This window comes from Lipophrys pholis (assembly GCF_963383615.2).
Source record: "Lipophrys pholis genome assembly, chromosome: 17".
In the NCBI taxonomy this organism is placed as follows: domain Eukaryota; kingdom Metazoa; phylum Chordata; class Actinopteri; order Blenniiformes; family Blenniidae; genus Lipophrys; species Lipophrys pholis.
Window position 1 is genome coordinate 222,134 of NC_137643.1, and position 20,367 is coordinate 242,500.

Sequence of the window (20,367 nt, forward strand, 5' to 3'; positions counted from 1 at the left end):
GAACACCTGAAGGAGTCACCAGGACATCCAGACCAGATACCTGGAACACCTGCAGGAGTCACCAGGACATCCAGACCAGATACCTGGAACACCTGCAGGAGTCACCAGGACATCCAGACCAGATACCTGGAACACCTGCAGGAGTCACCAGGACATCCAGACCAGATACCTGGAACACCTGCAGGAGTCACCAGGACATCCAGACCAGATACCTGGAACACCTGCAGGAGTCACCAGGACATCCAGACCAGATACCTGGAACACCTGCAGGAGTCACCAGGACATCCAGACCAGATACCTGGAACACCTGAAGGAGTCACCAGGACATCCAGACCAGATACCTGGAACACCTGCAGGAGTCACCAGGACATCCAGACCAGATACCTGGAACACCTGAAGGAGTCACCAGGACATCCAGACCAGATACCTGGAACACCTGCAGGAGTCACCAGGACATCCAGACCAGATACCTGGAACACCTGAAGGAGTCACCAGGACATCCAGACCAGATACCTGGAACACCTGCAGGAGTCACCAGGACATCCAGACCAGATACCTGGAACACCTGCAGGAGTCACCAGGACATCCAGACCAGATACCTGGAACACCTGCAGGAGTCACGGTGTCCTGGTGACTCCCTGGTTCAGCCATTTCTGAGACTCAGTTTGCCTCCTCAGCTTCTCCAGGCCAAACAACACACAGTTTCATCAAACATCAGATGACGTCATTACCAAATGGACCAACTGTGAAAAGACCAACCTAAAGCCTGGGCGTCATCCCAGATAGACGATTCCAATGTAGACGACTTAGTTTAAAATCTCGGCAGGGGAAGTACAAAAAGAAGAAAAAGCATGTTAAGTGAATTATTTGTTCCATTTCAGTGACCTAGGAGGAATAATAATAATGTGTTTTTACACATGAAGACAGTTTAAAATCGCAGCAGGGTAAGAAAAAAGAAATCCAATAAGAAGCCGGTCCTGATGTCGGACTTTAAACATTTAGACAACTTATTACAATAAGTGCTTTATTCGTAACATTTCGGTGATCACGGATGAATGGTGAACATTGGCAGATGTATTTGTGAAAACAAATAAGCCGTAAAGTTACAACGGGCTTCATAGATGACAGCTTAGAGTGATGCGTTCAGCTTAGGGTGTGCGTGTGCGTGTGAGTTGGGGTGTGTGAGTTGGGGTGTGTGGGTTGGGGTGTGTGGGTTGGGGTGTGGGGCTGTGTGGAGTGGGCGAATGAGGGGGGGTGCCCTGGCCACTGGCCTCCGGCTGGGCTCGCACTGGGCCCTGCGGGTCTCGGACTCTGCTGTCTGGCCGTTGGGTGGGGTGGGGGCTCCCTGCCCGGGTCCCCTTGCGGCGCCTTGTTTGGGGGGGTGTGGCCCCCCTGGTCCTAGGCCGGCCGCTCGGGGGGTGGGGTGGGGCAGCGCGGGGGGTCCAGCTGGGCCAAGGTCCTAGCGACGGGGGGACCCCCTCCCTCAGAACCCTCCCTGCCTTACCTCACCTTATATTACCCCACAATAGGGAAGAGTGGGGCGGTGCCTAGGTGGGGGGTCCAGGCTACTTAATTGCGGTCTGGGTCCTCCCCCGACTTTGCACCACCCACAATTTTAACCACACTTAGTCATGCAGGGTCTTGAGGGGGTAAGCCGCTTTCGGGGTTCTGCCGCTTGTCAGCGGTAGAACGCCCGGGCCCCGCTACCCCCCAATTTTAAACCGCACCATAGACACACACATCGCATCCACCTTTTCAAAACACAAAAACACACCCTTACATACATCCAACACACATATAGGGCAGGGGAAGGGCGGGAGACGTGGCTCCCCCCAGCACCTCCCGCTGGGGTCCCGCCCCGGCCCGGGGTGAGTGCGGCTGGAGTACGGGGGGCGCGCTCCCTCGGGCGCGGCGCTTGTGGGGGGGCTGGGGTGCGGTGCTCCTTCTCCACTTGCTGTTGGATTGGTGGAGGTTGGGATACCGCGGTGGCCGGGAGGGGGCCCGGCCGGCGGCCTGAGGGTGCGAGAGTCATCACTCCCCCCCCCGTTCCGTGTGTGTGTGTGTGTGTGTGTGTGTGTGTGTGTGTGTGTGTGTGTGTGTGTGTGTGTGTGTGTGTGTGGTGTGTGGGGGTGTGGGGGTGTGGGGGTGTGGGGGTGTGTGGGTGTGTGGGTGTGCGGGGTGGGTCATGGGTTGGGTTTCCCAATCAAGACCCGGGGGGAGGGGTTATGGGGCGGGTGGATTATGAGGCTCCTGGGGGTGTAGAGTTGACTGTTCTCCGACCGGGGCCTGCGCCGGGCTTCGCTTTCCTGGGTCTGGGGGCGGGGCTGGTCCGGGGCGCGGCGGCTGGGGCCGTCTCTGCCTTGCCGGGTTGGGGGGGGCGGTGGGTGGGCCTGTTCCCGGGGGTGCGGTGGGACTCGCCGCCGGGGTTGGGGGGGCTCTCGGCCCGCTCGGCCCGGGGGCCCTGCTCCGGCCTTTTCTCGGCTTGGCGGCTTGGGTCGGGGCCTGGGGCCCTGTGCCCTTTGTCCTTCTCTTGTGGGCCCCTCTTGCCTGGGGGGGATTCCTCTCTGCATTCTCCGTCGGGTGCTTTTTGGGCGGGGGCGGGGCTCTCTGGGGTGGTTCGCTGGGGTCTCCCCGGGCCTGGGGGGCTTCTGTCTGCCGGGGTGGCGGTGTCCGGGCGCGGTGGCCTCGGACCCCGGGGTGTCACCACGGGTCCCCCCACAACAGTTCCGGCCACACCCAGTGGACAAGCCACACACACTCACATACACGCACACACACACACACACACACTTTCACTCCTCACGAAAGGTGCTTCTGAAGTTGCTTGTTGTCTGTCATCATTTGCTCAAACTTTAAAAATCATGTTCCTCTTTTGTTGTTGCCTCTTTGTTATTTCATGTTCCTGCTTCACGTTACTGTCTAGATAGAGCTGCTCAGGCTGGTTTAATCTAGGAAATCATCTTACTGTCTAGATAGAGCTGCTCAGGCTGGTTCAATCTAATAACAGTTGGAAAGTATTTGGATGAGTGTGATTATTGCAAATAATATATGTAGCACAACAAGGACATTGTATGTTATCCCCTTCCCCCCACCCCCCTCCCCCCTCCCCCCTCGACTTTCTTCTCTCTCTTCTCTCTCTCTTTGTGCGTTCCCCCCCGGTCGTGTACGGCAGCCATGCCAGCTTCTGACGGAGAAGGCAACAGGAGGAGACTCCAGGTCTCTCCCTGTTGCAAGACCAAAAACTGTTCTGACTCCGAAGGCTCTCAATCACATCATATTGTTGGCCCAAGCTGCCGAACAGGACAAGGGCAAAAAAAAAAAAAAAAAAAAAAAAAAAAAAAAAAAGAGTGATGCGTTCAGGGGCTCGTTTAACTGTCGGAAGGCCGTGTTCCGGCATGTTAAGGGGCTGCAGGGCTCATACAGTAACGACGTTACACGCTTTTTCAGCATTATTGATTTGAAGGACTGGATTTCAAAGTATCTTTGTCTGGTGTAAAGACCGTCACAACATGTGGCATGAAGATGAAGAAAACACACAAGTCCCTCTGTCCGAGGCCGCATTTATTTGGAAATGTAATTCATAATTCAGTCGGTTAGGAAAGATACGCAATTCCGCTTCCAGGCTGGATGTTAATGAGGTGCTTATTAACACACAAACAACAGGTTTAATACCGGTGTGGGATATTAACGTAACGCACATCCCGCCCGCTGAACGTCCGGTGGTCCAGTCGGGGCTCCGCCCGACAAGCATTGAACCATTGGGTGAACACATCTTTTTAATAAAGTGATTCTAGTCAGTCAGTAACATCCAAACAGCTGGACTGCCTCTCCTGTCTCTTCTTTGCTCAAGCTCAAATGTGCACAGCGCCCCCTGGTGTATGAGAAGCGTCTTTGAGAACCCGGGGAGAAAGAAGATGGTTTGGGTTGGTGTGGATGTTTAAGGTGGAGTATTCATCCCACAAGACCAGGTCCTGAAGGACCCCCCAGCGAGCCTGTAATCTATTACTATTTACATTACATACACACCCACCCCCCACACCCCCCCCCCCCCGAGGTCCATAGAAATGTGCGCCTGCCCCTGCAAAGTTGTCCTCTAGTGGTCAATGTTAATGTGGACGGAGGAGGAGGTCATGGTGATGAGGAGGTCAAGGTGATGAGGAGGTCAAGGTCATGGTGACGAGGAGGTCATGGTGACGAGGAGGTCATGGTGACGAGGAGGACATGGTGATGATGACGAGGAGGTCATGGTGACGAGGAGGACATGGTGATGATGACGAGGAGGTCATGGTGACGAGGAGGTCATGGTGATGATGACGAGGAGGTCATGGTGACGAGGAGGTCATGGTGACGAGGAGGTCATGGTGATGATGACGAGGAGGTCATGGTGACGATGACGAGGAGGTCATGGTGACGATGACGAGGAGGTCATGGTGATGAGGAGGTGATGGTGACGAGGAGGTCATGGTGATGAGGAGGTCATGGTGACGAGGAGGTCATGGTGACGAGGAGGTCATGGTGACGAGGAGGTCATGGTGACGAGGAGGTCATGGTGATGAGGAGGTGATGATGACGAGGAGGTCATGGTGACGAGGAGGTCATGATGACGAGGAGGTCATGATGACGAGGAGGTCATGGTGACGAGGAGGTCATGGTGACGAGGAGGTCATGGTGATGAGGAGGTGATGATGACGAGGAGGTCATGGTGACGAGGAGGTCATGGTGACGAGGAGGTCATGGTGATGAGGAGGAGGAGGCGGAGTTTCCCGAGTAGCTGAGCACGAAGCCCTCCAGGCTGAACACTGAGCCTCCGCCCACCGCTGGATCCATACTGATGAAGTCATCCAGGTTCATCTGAGACTCTGAGGAGGAAACAAGTTTAGGCGTCATCAACATTTTCCCTGTGGCGCCACTGCCTACCAGGTGGTTCAGTCACCTGCGGTGGATAGAGGTGGGTACGGTGGCGGCGGCATCTTCCAGGATCCGTCAGAGTTTCTCATGTGAGAGCGGTCGGATGCCAACGTGTCCAGGTAGAGGTGAGCCGGGACGACCCGGAGCTTTCTGGAGGAGATGATGTCACTGAGGTGAGGGGAGGGAACCACTGACCGAGGTGTACAGGTGACTTACCTGCACTGTTGCCAGTAAAATAATGATTACTAGTTACTTTACTGATTACTTAAAGTAGCTAAGTTAGATTACTTTATAGTTACATTCAGCAGCTGCCAACAACACCCCCCACCCTCTCAACATAAAAATGACAACCGGTTTTTCCAAAAACTCCCTGATTGGCCTCCTGCTGATACATATTTTAAATTCTTTGTTGTATTCAGATCTGACTCAGTTTTACTAGTACTAGTATTTATTTACCCGGTGACGTAGTTGTAGTCTGTTGTTGCACCATCCATCTATTCATTTATTTGCACTGCCTGCTCTATGCGAGCTTACAATTCTCCCTACGGGGACAAATTAAATCTTTCATGGATTGATTGAATGAAAAAAGGGGCGGGGCTTCCTGTCTATATCTTTTTACTCTGGAACATTAGAAAAACAGTGTAAAACTTCTGCAGTCGTGTTCTTGAAGTAACGTCAAGGTTTAATGATGTTTGTTGCTTCAGACTCTTTTGTACCTGAACACCCCGGAGAGCAGGTCGGCCTGTGATTGGCTGAGAGTGGAGAAGGGGGCGGGTCAGGTGAGCGTGAAGAGCACAGTGCGAAACTGTGTGTGTGTGTGTGTGTGTGTGTGTGTGTGTGTGTGTGTGTGTGTGTGTGTGTGTGTGTGTGTGTGTGTGTGTGTGTGTGTGTGTGTGTGTGTGTGTGTGTGTGTGTGTGTGTGTGTGTGTGTGTGTTCAAGGAGAATAAAGAAGTGGCCGGTTCTAGTCGGTAATAAAGCTTTACAGAAAAGACACGTCTTCCTTTCCAACGTTCTGCAGGATGCTACAGTAGTAACGCTACAGTAGTAATGCTACACTAGTAATGCTACAGTAGTAACGCTACAGTAGTAATGCTACACTAGTAATGCTACAGTAGTAACGCTACAGTAGTAACGCTACAGTAGTAACGCTACAGTAGTAACGCTACACTAGTAATGCTACAGTAGTAACGCTACAGTAGTAACGCTACACTAGTAATGCTACAGTAGTAATGCTACAATAGTAACGCTACAGTAGTAACGCTACACTAGTAACGCTACAGTAGTAATGCTACAGTAGTAACGCTACACTAGTAACGCTACAGTAGTAATGCTACAATAGTAACGCTACAGTAGTAACGCTACAATAGTAACGCTACACTAGTAACGCTACAGTAGTAATGCTACAATAGTAACGCTACAGTAGTAACGCTACAGTAGTAATGCTACAATAGTAACGCTACAGTAGTAACGCTACAGTAGTAACGCTACAGTAGTAACGCTACACTAGTAATGCTACAGTAGTAATGCTACAATAGTAACGCTACAGTAGTAACGCTACACTAGTAACGCTACAGTAGTAATGCTACAGTAGTAACGCTACACTAGTAACGCTACAGTAGTAATGCTACAATAGTAACGCTACAGTAGTAACGCTACAATAGTAACGCTACACTAGTAACGCTACAGTAGTAATGCTACAATAGTAACGCTACAGTAGTAACGCTACAGTAGTAATGCTACAATAGTAACGCTACAATAGTAACGCTACAGTAGTAACGCTACAGTAGTAACGCTACAATAGTAACGCTACACTAGTAACGCTACAGTAGTAATGCTACAATAGTAACGCTACAGTAGTAACGCTACACTAGTAATGCTACAGTAGTAATGCTACAATAGTAATGCTACAATAGTAATGCTACAATAGTAATGCTACAGTAGTAATGCTACAATAGTAATGCTACAGTAGTAATGCTACAGTAGTAATGCTACAGTAGTAACGCTACACTAGTAATGCTACAGTAGTAATGCTACAGTAGTAATGCTACAGTAGTAACGCTACAGTAGTAACTCTACAGTAGTAACTCTACAGTAGTAACGCTACAGTAGTAACGCTACACTAGTAACGCTACAGTAGTAACGCTACAGTAGTAACGCTACAGTAGTAACGCTACAGTAGTAACGCTACAATAGTAACGCTACCTTAGTAACGCTACAGTAGTAACGCTACAGTAGTAACGCTACAGTAGTAACACTGCAATAGTAACGCTAAAATAGTAATGCTACAATAGTAACGCTACCTTAGTAACGCTGCAATAGTAACACTGCAATAGTAACTCTACAATAGTAACGCTACCTTAGTAACGCTACAATAGTAATGCTACAATAGTAACGCTACAGTAGTAACACTGCAATAGTAACGCTACAATAGTAACGCTACAATAGTAACGCTACAATAGTAACACTGCAATAGTAACTCTACAATAGTAACGCTACCTTAGTAACGCTACAATAGTAATGCTACAATAGTAATGCTACAATAGTAATGCTACAATAGTAACGCTACAATAGTAATATACAGTGACTTGGAGACATAACTTTAATCTGATCACTGGTTTGGAAATAGTAACGCGTTAGATTACTTGTTTCTGAAGAAAGTGGTGATATTACTATAGCCGCGGTCTCACTGCAGTACGTGCTGGAGCCGGGCAGGAGGGTACGGTATGGTAAAGCTCACCCAGACCCCACTCTGTAGACGGTCCCACCGCAGACAGTACGGTTAAAATGGAGGCGGGGTGGTAAATGATGGGGGGGGATGAAGCTCCGCCTCCTGTTACTGAGAGGAGCGTCTGCACCTCGTTGAAAGAAGCCATGTTGTGTTGCGTGCCGACATTTCAAAAAACCCAGTTAACAAAACAACCAATTAGCGCAAAGCGGCATATGTAAACAACAACGGAGGGTCTACGGTCAAGCAAGTCGAGAGTGGTGATCGTCACTGACCAATCAGCAGACGGCTGCATTGTAACTCCTCCTCATACACTAGGTACCTCAACGGCATGGTGGCGGGGAATAGTAGCTGGTGGTTTTGGTTTTTTCTGTACCAACCACAACTTTTGTCAGTGGAGCCTCACGAAAAGCCGTCCCGCCCCATTCCGTCCCAGCATAAACAGTGTGGTGGGACAGAGGCTTAAGGGACTAGGTACTGCATTACCGGCATCACTGGTTACCTGTGATACTCTGGTCTGATGGTGCGGTCAGAGTGGAGGGCCTGGTCGATGTAGAGTCTGAGGCTGCAGGGGAAGGAGAGCTCAGAGTCCAGGTCATAAACCAGAGAGTCGGAATGGGAGCCGGTCTGCAGCAGAACCACGTGGTAGTCCTAGAAACAAACAACCACCACATCATTATTGAGGTTATGATAGAACCATCACAGGGGCATCACGTGAGGGGGAACCACAGACCCAAATCACCGGCTGGTCCTTCCGTCCAGACTTCTGCTTCCACAGAGGAACCTGAGAAAAAGACACCACAAGATCTGGAAAGTCAAGACGTTTCCTCTGACAGAACCTGAAGATGTTTAAGAGATCCTATTGATGATTTACAGAAACTATAAACATGTGAAAGAACTTACAGATATTTTAAAGAACCTAAATATATTTCCAGGAGAATCTTAAAAGGTGCTTTATATAACCTACTGACCTGGTTTCAATCATATTTATCTGACTCTTCAGCTCAGATTAAAGCTAAACATGGAGTTCCACAGGGTTCTGTGTTCGGACCTCCACTCTTCACATTCTACCTGCGTCCTGTAGGAATATTATCAGGACACACTCCATTAACTTCCTGTTTAAAGATGATACACAAATCGATTGATCAGTCATGTTTCATTCATGTTTAGTGTGTAGCCTCACTATTGGGTGAGATCCGAAGCTCTTAGCACATAGTACGGTTGGAGTTACGTGATGCACCTGAACGCATCACTAAAAGCTGTCAGCTGCTGCAGGTTAAAGCAACCAACAAGGCGGCTCAGATACAAACTCTCTTTTTACTGAAACAGTTCAGACAATTGTATTTCTGAAAACATATGAAGCGAGAAATGAGCCCGTTGAACTGTTAAAATGCAGCTTCAGACGTGTGGCTGCAGTAAGGGGGCGTGGCCGGTGGTGAGGGGGCGTGGCCTAGGGGCTCAAGAGCTTCTTTTTTTTTTTTTTTCTTCCCTTGTCCTGTTCGGCAGCTTGGGCCAACAACATGATGTGATCTAGAACCTTCGGAGTCAGAACAGGTTTGTTCTGGGGGGGGAGGGGGAGGGGGAACGCTCAAAGAGAGAGAGAAGAGAAGCTGATGGGGAGGGGGGAGGGGGGAAGGGGATAACATACAATATCCTTGTTGTGTTACATATATTATTTGCAGTTCTCACAATGATCCAAATACTTTACAACTGTTATTAGATTAACCAGCCTGAGCAGCTCTATCTAGACAGTAAGATGATTTCCTAGATTAACCAGCCTGAGCAGCTCTATCTAGACAGTAACATGATTTCCTAGATTAACCAGCCTGAGCAGCTCTATCTAGACAGTAACATGATTTCCTAGATTAACCAGCCTGAGCAGCTCTATCTAGAGCAGCTCTATCTAGACAGTAACGTGAAGCAGGAACATGAATTAACAAAGAAGCAACAACAAAAGAGGAACATGATTTTTAGAGTTTGAGCAAATGATGATACAGAACAAGCAACTTCAGAAGCACCTTTAGTGAGGAGTGGAAGTGTGTGTGTGTGTGTGTGTGTGTGTGTGTGTGTGTGTGTGTGTGTGTGTGTGTGTGTGTGTGGCCGGAGCTCAAGAGCTTCTTCTCGGAGTATGAACGCTCCTGCCGAAGAAGAATATTTTTCGACAGCTGCCTGACCTAAACCTGATTTTCTTACATTAAAACCATGATTTTTACTGAATTGTACGTATTTATATCTAAATTATCCCTGACCTTTGGATAGAAACCTTTTATTATGTCCATGTTCTATACGATCTACAGACCAGGGCTCACCAACCTTTCTGAACCTGAGAGCTACTTCAGGTACTGACACGCTGCTCTGAAATAACACATTTGCTCAGTTTGCCTTTAGTTATATAATATTATTAATACTGATACTCATTTATCTGAAGACACTGATCACATTGATGATTTCTCACAATAATTATCAACAGTGACTTAACAAGCTGGGAAACAATTAGTTCAATATTCAATTATTATTTCTATTAATCGCAGTAAAAACAACCAAAACAACATTTTATAGTTGTTTTGGTTGGTTTAGCTGAGATTAAAACCCCCGGGCTTTTGAAAATATGACATTGTTTTCTATTAGGGATGTCCCAATCAGATGGGTAGATATCGGATCGGGGCCGATATTGTTGATTTGTGAGTGATCAGGAACCGGCAAATCCAGCCGATCACCCCGCAGATGTAAAAAAAAACAAAAAACTTTTTCTTGTCGACTGCCGTCAAGCGAGCCTCGATTGAGTGAGCAGCCTGAAGCCAGTGATCAACCAGCAGTCTGGAGGGAGGTCAAGGTGGATAACCAAACCAGTCCTGAGAGGTGGAGCACCAGAGCTTCACCACAGTCCTGAGAGGTGGAGCACCAGAGCTTCACCACAGTCCTGAGAGGTGGAGCACCAGAGCTTCACCACAGTCCTGAGAGGTGGAGCACCAGAGCTTCACCACAGTCCTGAGAGGTGGAGCACCAGAGCTTCGTTTAACACAACTAATTTGATAAGAGTAAACATGCGGTGGAGTACGCTCAGGGGCCGTCCACACCAGGAACCCGGTTAACCTAAACCACCTCTCATCCACACCAGGAACCCGGTTAACCTAAACCACCTCTCATCCACACCATAATTATTTACTTTATATTTAAGATAGACATTTTCAAATGGATATAAATGAATTAAAGATGGTGTGATTAAAGAAGAATAGCAACAGAATAAAGTGAAAGTTTAGACGCAGCTCATTGGTGACTTGTGTTATTTCTAGACGACCTGCGGGGTTCTGTGGTTGCTGGAGGCGACCTGGTGACCCGGGCACCGCGTTGCTGACCCCTGCTAGACATTTCAAAGAAACTACAGATGTTTTACAGCTGTTTTAGGGAACCTATTTGAGCTTTATTGAACCTATGGATCCTTTTTAAGAGCCTCCAGGAGGTTTTCTTACAGAAGCTCCACATGTTTGACATTTATTTTCTGGCCCTTACAGCTGTTCATCATTTAATAGAACATACAGATGTTCTCACCGTTCTGTTCTCATTAGAGATGAAAACCACTGACGTCTTGTCCAGCGATTCCGCTCTTTTAGTTCGGATGAAGTCACAAAGCTTCCAAACATTTTCTTCACTGCAACATAAAACACAAGCAGTTGTTACTGCAGTATGATTGGAACGATCCGTTTTCACTTGAAACGGCGTCGGGGAAACGGGACCATAGCGCACCACTGACGTCCTAAAACATCCTCTAATGTCTTCTACAAACTTAATAACACCTGCACTTTTAAAACGACTGACATGTTCTGATATGAATAAAGGAAAGAACAAGACGGAGAGAAATGTTAAGAAAAGACTCTGCAGCTTCCAGGAGAGTCACGAGGGGAATAGTTCACTCTGCATTATCACCTCTGCTGCTTCAGGAAGCAAACTGGAGGAAAGCCAACTTCTCCTGGACTCCAAAAGAAACTTCCAGTCACGTGACTTGATGAAGAAGGACGTGAGCGCAACAGATGTTGAAGATGTTCTTTGACACAATGACGGAGTCTTTGTGAAGCCAGGAGACCACGTGGAGGTCTTCATGGTTCTGTTAGAGAAAACCTTTACCAGTAGCAGCTGGTGTAGACGCAGTCCTCGCGCCTCAGGTCGTCCTCGCAGCTGGCGGACTCCTCGCGCTTCATTGCGTCCGATTGTCCAAGGAAGCACTCTGACGTCACATCCCGGAAGATAACGCCTCCAGAATAAAAGCAGGTGGTCACGTGACACAACCCGTAAAATTTGTTGCCAAGCCGTTAATGTCATAGACATATCCACCATGTATGGTGTCTCTGGTTAATGTACTACTATATATTCATTTATATTCAACAAAAATAGATTTCACTTCTACAGCACTTTACACTGTTCATCACATTCACTCATTCACACACCAAAGGAGGCGGCTGCCATCCAAGGTGCTCAGTCCACCCACTGGGAGCAGGTTGGGGTTGTGTCTCACTCAAGGACACTGACTTGTAGAAATGGGGAATCGAACCTGCAACCTTCAGATGGAGAAACAAACATCATAGTTGGAAACTTGTTCCTCGAGCTGAAGTTCAATGGAAAAAGAGTAAAGAAGTTACACATCTATATTCTACATTTTAAAAATATATGTATTTCTTCTCTTTTTGTGCTTTACAGTGAATGTCTAGGCTGCAGTGGGCCGCCACACGGGGGCGCTCTGGGGAGCTGATGGGGGTCAAAGGTCATGCTCAGGGACACACTGTGGTGGCCTGTCTGTTGGGAAATTCAAACTTCTGACATCAAGTTGGCCTCTTTAACTGCCAGGCCTCCAAAACCTTCTTTGGGAGGGTGGGGGTATCGATAGCACCACCTCTCACTCGACCTCATCACCCATTCACAGATACGATACACAAAGGTTTTACATTTTCTACATATTCCATGAACATGTTCTACAGAATTCGCAGGATTTAAAGGCGGTGCTAAAATAGTCCCAGACAGCCACTAGGGGGCGCTGAGCTGCGACACGCTGACCCAACCAATCAAAACACAACAGGTAAAGGACAGCATCACTTTATTGAAAAACAAACAAACAGAAACTAGATAAACAGACGTGTGGTATCCGACTCGCTGGTTGCCAGGCAGGTTGCTAGGTGAAGAGGCGGATGGTGGCGTCCGCCCCGGACGAGAAGACCCATGGCTGTGTGGGGTGAAAGGTCACGTCCAGGACGCCGAGATCCTGCGTGATCACGTGGCCTCTGAGCACCTTCACCGGGACAATGAGCGGGTTCTGCAGCAGGTCACTGAGGAGAGGGGGCGGAGTCAGTGAGGTCACATGACGACAGTCAACGTGTCAACTGGGGCTGTGTTGGTGTGTGGAAAGTGCAGAACTAATATTGTTTGGAAAAAACATTTTAAACATAACTGATGGAAAGATGCTAAAGCGAACACTTTGAAGGACTCGCTGCAGTCAGGTCTCCTGGAGACTCTTCAGCCGTGGAACCGCTCCGGTTCTTCATTGTGTCTTTACGGGTCTCACTCAGTAACCCTTCCCTCTCCTATCATCTGTAAACCACTGAGGACCACGGTTCCATCTTCTTCTGCTGCTCTCAGTGACTCTAAACACTTATACTTGATATATTATAATCTCAGCTGCATGGCTCATCATCAGATTAAGACCAAGTTTATTGACATTTAAAAGACAAAATGAAGAAAAGCAGACATGTTTCCTGAAAGACCAGCAACAACCTTATCTTGTAGTATTCAGACCAATATGTGTGTGTGTGTGTGTGTGTGTGTGTGTGTGTGTGTGTGTGTGTGTGTGTGTGTGTGTGTGTCTTACTTGTAAACTGTCCCGTGACAGACGATCACTGATCCATCATCAGATGCTGAGGCAAAGAGCGGGTACACTCTGTGATAGGCCACGCCCCTTACAGCCCTCTTATGGTGTCTGTACACACACAACAGTAAACAGCGTGAAGACAAGAGACAGGCGTGAGGACGTGCGTAGGAGGGATGGGCGACAGGCGGAGGAGGGATGGGCGACAGGCGGAGGAGGGATGGGCGACAGGCGGAGGAGGGATGGGCGACAGGCGGAGGAGGGATAGGCGACAGGCGGAGGAGGGATGAGCGACAGGCGGAGGAGGAATGGGCGACACGCGGAGGAGGGATGAGCGACAGGTGGAGGAGGGATGAGCGACAGGCGGAGGAGGGATGGGCGACAGGCGGAGGAGGGATGAGCAACAGGCGGAGGCGGAGGAGGAATGGGCGACAGGCGGAGGAGGGATGGGCGACAGGCGGAGGAGGGATGGGCGACAGGCGGAGGCGGAGGAGGAATGGGCGACAGGCGGAGGAGGGATGGGCGACAGGCGGAGGCGGAGGAGGAATGGGCGACAGGCGGAGGAGGAATGGGCGACAGGCGGAGGAGGAATGGGCGACAGGCGGAGGAGGGATGGGCGACAGGCGGAGGAGGGATGGGCGACAGGCGGAGGAGGGATGGGCGACAGGTGCTCACCGTAACATCTTGTAAGGTTTTGTTGAGAGGTCGAGGTCAAACCAGCTCAGCCGACAGTCATAACTTCCGCAGATTACGTGGTCACCTGCAAACAGAGTCTGGTGAGTCAGGCTCCACCCCCCAGAAGCACCATCAGCAGGTGAAGTCATCACGTTACCTCCTGGGTGGATGGCCAGGCTGGAGATCCACTTGGAGTTGGCCTGCAATTTTTTGGTCATTTCCTGTTTGAGCAGGTTGTAGATCCGCACGGAGCGCTGCGTCGCCACCAGGAAGTAGGGCCGGAGAGGGTGGAAGGATACACGCTGAACCAGACCCTTGTTCTTCCTGAAGGGGTTCTGGCTCCGCCTCCGGCTCAGCTGGTGGATGAACACCTGCTGGTGGCTGGAATGGTCCGGCATAACAGACGCCAAGTAGTCTCCTTTGGCGTGCCACGTCACCTGGTGGACCGCCTGAGACAACCAATGAGAGAGATCTGATCAGAGAGACAACGGGACAGACGAACGAAGAGACGACTGGACAAACTATCAGACAAACAATGAGACAAAGGCTGGAGACAGTGGGACAGGTGATGGGACACACGAGTGGTTGCTCAGGTGTTGCTGCTCACTTTAGGATGTCGGATTTTCAGACGAATGCCCTGTTGTAGCTCCTCCCCCTCAGCCTCACACCACACAAGCTCCGCCCCATCTGCTTGCTCCGCCTCCTGTGGACCTCCCAGGAGGCGCTCTGATGATGAGACCGCCTGTTTGTCCGCCAGGGCAGGAGACAGGATCAGGACCACTGTGTCACTGAGAGAGAGAGAGAGAGAGAGAGAGACAGACAGGTAAGACACAGACAGGTGAGAGACAGACAGACAGACGAGCTGTTCTTACAGGGCAGCAGCCAGCAGACAGACAGACGGGTTTGGGTTCCAGGCGACGCTCTTCACAGCTCCTCCCACCTGGATCGTCCTCAGACAGCGAGACGAACACACCTCCCAGAGCCGGATGGAACCGTCGTCACTGCCTGAAACACGCCCCACGTTACACCGCCACCTTCACTGACTCCGCCCCCCCCCCCCCCATCAGAACCAGGTTACCTGAGGCAAGCCACTGTCCTGTCGGAGACGCACTGATGGAGCGAATCAGACCGCTGTGACCTCGATACACCTGAACACACACAGGAAGTGTGAAGTTACTGAATTGTGTCTGCATGATCTCCATTGTGGAAAGAAGTGTATCAGTATCGGTATCAGTATCGGTATCGGTATCAGTATCGGTATCGGTATCGTGACAACACTAGTGTGTACCAGTGACTGCGTGGTGGGGAACGGCTGCAGGTCTCTAGGTTTGGGAAGTTTTGGGATCAGATCTTCGGGGTTGACGTTGACCTGCAGACAGAAATCAGACAAGTCGTCAGCTCAGCAGCGCCACCTCATGTTTGAGGCAAGAAGTGCAGACAGGTACCCTCATCTTCCTCTGGCGTGGGCACAGGTAAAGGTCGAGGCAGCGCTCGAACCGCTCATGGATAAACCGTGGAAACGCCGGAACCTGACGGAGGCTGGAGAACTTCACCGGGACAAACGGCAACTTCCTGTCTGATGGATCCTGCTGCTCCCACAGAGCTCGCTGCAGACAGGTGAGGCAACAGGTAAGATGAAGGGTGAGACAGGTGAGGCAACAGGTAAGATGAAGGGTGAGACTGGTGAGGCAACAGGTAAGATGAAGGGTGAGACAGGTGAGGCAACAGGTAAGATGAAGGGTGAGACTGGTGAGGCAACAGGTAAGATGAAGGGTGAGACAGGTGAGGCAACAGGTAAGATGAAGGGTGAGACAGGTGAGGCAACAGGTAAGATGAAGGGTGAGACTGGTGAGGCAACAGGTAAGATGAAGGGTGAGACTGGTGAGGCAACAGGTAAGATGAAGGGTGAGACTGGTGAGGCAACAGGTAAGATGAAGGGTGAGACTGGTGAGGCAACAGGTAATATGAAGGGTGAGACTGGTGAGGCAACAGGTAAGATGAAGGGTGAGACTGGTGAGGCAACAGGTAAGATGAAGGGTGAGACAGGTGAGGCAACAGGTAAGATGAAGGGTGAGACTGGTGAGGGAACAGGTAGGATGAAGAATGAGGCGACAGGTAGGATGAAGGGTGAAACAGGTGAGGCAACAGGTAAGATGAAGGGTGAGACTGGTGAGGGAACAGGTAGGATGAAGGGTGAGACTGGTGAGGCAACAGGTAAGATGAAGGGTGAGACAGGTGAGGCAACAGGTAAGATGAAGGGTGAGACTGGTGAGGCAACAGGTAAGATGAAGGGTGAGACAGGTGAGGCAACAGGTAAGATGAAGGGTGAGACTGGTGAGGGAACAGGTAGGATGAAGAATGAGGCGACAGGTAGGATGAAGGGTGAAACAGGTGAGGCAACAGGTAAGATGAAGGGTGAGACTGGTGAGGCAACAGGTAAGATGAAGGGTGAGACAGGTGAGGCAACAGGTAAGATGAAGGGTGAGACAGGTGAGGCAACAGGTAAGATGAAGGGTGAGACTGGTGAGGGAACAGGTAGGATGAAGAATGAGGCGACAGGTAGGATGAAGGGTGAAACAGGTGAGGCAACAGGTAAGATGAAGGGTGAGACTGGTGAGGGAACAGGTAGGATGAAGGGTGAGACAGGTGAGGCAACAGGTAAGATGAAGGGTGAGACTGGTGAGGCAACAGGTAAGATGAAGGGTGAGACTGGTGAGGCAACAGGTAATATGAAGGGTGAGACAGGTGAGGCAACAGGTAAGATGAAGGGTGAGACAGGTGAGGCAACAGGTAGGATGAAGGGTGAGACTGGTGAGGCAACAGGTAAGATGAAGGGTGAGACTGGTGAGGGAACAGGTAGGATGAAGGGTGAGACAGGTGAGGCAACAGGTAAGATGAAGGGTGAGACTGGTGAGGCAACAGGTAAGATGAAGGGTGAGACAGGTGAGGCAACAGGTAAGATGAAGGGTGAGACAGGTGAGGCAACAGGTAAGATGAAGGGTGAGACTGGTGAGGGAACAGGTAGGATGAAGGGTGAGACTGGTGAGGCAACAGGTAAGATGAAGGGTGAGACAGGTGAGGCAACAGGTAAGATGAAGGGTGAGACTGGTGAGGCAACAGGTAAGATGAAGGGTGAGACAGGTGAGGCAACAGGTAAGATGAAGGGTGAGACTGGTGAGGGAACAGGTAGGATGAAGAATGAGGCGACAGGTAGGATGAAGGGTGAAACAGGTGAGGCAACAGGTAAGATGAAGGGTGAGACTGGTGAGGCAACAGGTAAGATGAAGGGTGAGACAGGTGAGGCAACAGGTAAGATGAAGGGTGAGACAGGTGAGGCAACAGGTAAGATGAAGGGTGAGACTGGTGAGGGAACAGGTAGGATGAAGAATGAGGCGACAGGTAGGATGAAGGGTGAAACAGGTGAGGCAACAGGTAAGATGAAGGGTGAGACTGGTGAGGGAACAGGTAGGATGAAGGGTGAGACAGGTGAGGCAACAGGTAAGATGAAGGGTGAGACTGGTGAGGCAACAGGTAAGATGAAGGGTGAGACTGGTGAGGCAACAGGTAAGATGAAGGGTGAGACAGGTGAGGCAACAGGTAGGATGAAGGGTGAGACTGGTGAGGCAACAGGTAAGATGAAGGGTGAGACTGGTGAGGGAACAGGTAGGATGAAGGGTGAGACAGGTGAGGCAACAGGTAAGATGAAGGGTGAGACTGGTGAGGCAACAGGTAGGATGAAGGGTGAGACAGGTGAGAGCATGGGAGCGGCGACAGGGATCAGGTGGCAGACCTCCTCCTCACTGAACAGGTACTCCGGTGGGGGGTTGTAGGACTCCTCGTGACCAGGTAGACGGATCTTGGGCGCAGGCAGGTGCATCCTGTGTTTAGCCAGAATGGACGAGTCCTCACTGGCCCACAGGTCGTAGTAGCGCCCCCTGCTGGCGTCCTCCACCCGACGAGGTTTGATCCAGCCCATCTTTATAGCGTGGACCAGTTTGGAGACCTGCAGGCAGAGGAGAACCGAGGAGTCAGAGCAGGTGAGACAGCCTGGTCAGTGAGACAGATTTCAGCAGTCGTACCTTCTCCTTCTCGATCAATGACGGGATGAAGCTGCGTTTGTCGGCGGGTCTGTTGGTCACGGGGTGAATCATCACGTCACCGCTGAAGAAATCCACCGACGGCTGGAAGAAGAGCTCAGGTGTGTGAGTGAACAGGTATGTGTCACAGCTGCACCAGAAAGCACCAACCGGAGGATTCAATGCACAACTCTCACTGTGTTAAGATGTCCGTTTCCATGACAACGGTGCTAAGAGCCACTGAAAATGCAGCTTATTGAAAACAGCCCAACTCCGTCTCAGTGGAAACGAGGGAAAATCCAACTTTCTGAAAGAACTTGGGCTCTGTGTCCCCGCAGTCAGCGCAGTGCTGCCCGCTGCGCAGTCAGCGCAGTGCTGCCCGCTGCGCAGTCAGCGCAGTGCTGCCCGCTGCGCAGTCAGCGCAGTGCTGCCCGCTGCGCAGTCAGCGCAGTGCTGCCCGCTGCGCAGTCAGCGCAGTGCTGCCCGCTGCTGCACGCTGCTGCGCGGTGCTGCCCGCTGCACAGTGCTGCCCGGTGCTTCCCGGTGCTGCACGCTGCTGCCCCCGGCGCAATGCTGCACGCTGCGCAATGCTGCACGCTGCGCAGTGCTGCACGCTGCGCAGTGCTGCACGCTGCGCAGTGCTGCCACCGCTGTAGTAAATAAGTTTTCTAAAACTGCGTGAAAACATCAGTTTAGTGCGTCTGTTTACACGACAATGGTGCTCAGAGCCACTGAGAACTTTTGGGAGACTCCTCCCAAGGTGGAACTTTTTGAAAACGCTTTCAAAATGGTGGAAATACAATCAATTGTTAATATGGTGCAAATTTTATTGTGTCGGCATTTGATTGGATTAGTTTTGGTCCATGAAAATGGGTCCCGAGGTGGAACTTTTTGAAGACACTCCGACTCTGTGGAAACGAGCGAAAACGACACATGTGGTGCTGCACCACATGTGCACCACATGTGCACCACGGTCAAAGTGAATAGTAGTCGCCAATCAGAACAAAGTTTCCTCCGTCATGTCATGACTCCCAGTCCACAGACTCCTGGGACTTGGTAGATTTATTTTTACAGTCACAGTGATAACAATCCAACTTGGTAATTTTATTTTGACAGTCACAGTGATAACAATCCAACTTGGTAATTTTATTTTGACAGTCACCATAGTAACAATCCAACTGGTGGTCTGTCCACTAGAATCCCAGTGTTCATGTTTAGCGCAGCTCCATCTCCACTGGTTTCATTACAACAACCAACAGCACTAAAAGTAATAATAATAATAATGATAATAATGATGATGATAATAATGATGATGATAATAATGATGATGATAATAATAATGATAATAATGATGATGATGATAATAATGATGATGATAATAATAATGATAATAATAATGATAATAATAATAATAATGATGATAATAATAATAATGATAATAATAATGATAATAATAATGATGATAATAATAATGATAATAATGATAATAATAATAATAATAATAATAATAATAATAATAATAATAATAATAATAATAATGCGGTGGTTTTATACAGAGCTTTTCTCAACACTCAAAGATGTTTTACATTGTATTATTCATTCATTCCATACTCGATGGTGCTAAACTACATATGTAGGCACAGCTGCCCCGGGGCAGACTGACGGAAGCGAGGCTGCCATTTAGCACCATCGGCCCCTCTGACCACCTCCACCCTCACACTGCATATAAATGTAGGTAGGGAATCGAACCTGCAACCTTCCGATTGGGAGACAATCGCTCTAGCACCCAAGCTATGCCGCTAGTATAGTAGTATATAGTAGTATATAGTAGTAGCCTCGGTGTACCTGGTGCTCATTGAAGTTGACGTCCCCAAACTGTCCCCTCTGCAGACGGTTGACCAGCGCCACCTGCTCCTCGGACAGAACGATGTCCCGTCCAGTCTGATCGTCACGAATTGTTTTCCTGCACACAAACCAGCAGTGGTGTCAGGCCCGTCTCCAGGACACGTCCTGCTGGACAAGAAATTGTCCCAGAAATTATTATGATAAACGATAATATTGCTGTTTTAATACCATTTTTCCACTAATATATTAATAAAGGTATAATAATGCAAGTATTCCCTTTTAAAGA

The 20,367-nt window shown here is 49.7% G+C and overlaps 2 protein-coding genes across 2 annotated transcripts in view; both read right to left on the reverse strand.

Moving 5' to 3' along the window:
* Nucleotides 1-3,543: 3,543 nt before the first annotated feature.
* Nucleotides 3,544-11,858, reverse strand: ntaq1 (N-terminal glutamine amidase 1). Its single transcript, XM_080484543.1, has 6 exons — nt 11,757-11,858; nt 11,184-11,283; nt 8,368-8,418; nt 8,137-8,285; nt 4,934-5,058; nt 3,544-4,859 (listed from the first exon to the last, which is right to left on the reverse strand). Exons 1-6 carry the CDS (start codon nt 11,828-11,830, stop codon nt 4,732-4,734), a joined length of 627 nt encoding a protein of 208 aa, XP_080340669.1. The 5' UTR covers nt 11,831-11,858; the 3' UTR covers nt 3,544-4,731.
* Nucleotides 11,859-12,704: 846 nt separating this feature from the next.
* Nucleotides 12,705-20,367, reverse strand: part of bop1 (BOP1 ribosomal biogenesis factor) — a 14,593-nt gene continuing 6,930 nt past the window's right edge. Inside the window, exons 5-16 of the mRNA XM_080485405.1 lie at nt 20,082-20,199; nt 18,240-18,341; nt 17,951-18,163; nt 15,606-15,767; nt 15,449-15,529; nt 15,239-15,308; nt 15,033-15,165; nt 14,768-14,948; nt 14,318-14,609; nt 14,161-14,245; nt 13,489-13,596; nt 12,705-12,949 (exon numbers count right to left, since the gene is read on the reverse strand). Coding sequence (XP_080341531.1) covers nt 12,796-12,949; nt 13,489-13,596; nt 14,161-14,245; nt 14,318-14,609; nt 14,768-14,948; nt 15,033-15,165; nt 15,239-15,308; nt 15,449-15,529; nt 15,606-15,767; nt 17,951-18,163; nt 18,240-18,341; nt 20,082-20,199 — 1,699 coding nt within the window. The 3' untranslated portion in view covers nt 12,705-12,795. The remainder of the gene's footprint in view (nt 12,950-13,488; nt 13,597-14,160; nt 14,246-14,317; nt 14,610-14,767; nt 14,949-15,032; nt 15,166-15,238; nt 15,309-15,448; nt 15,530-15,605; nt 15,768-17,950; nt 18,164-18,239; nt 18,342-20,081; nt 20,200-20,367) is intronic.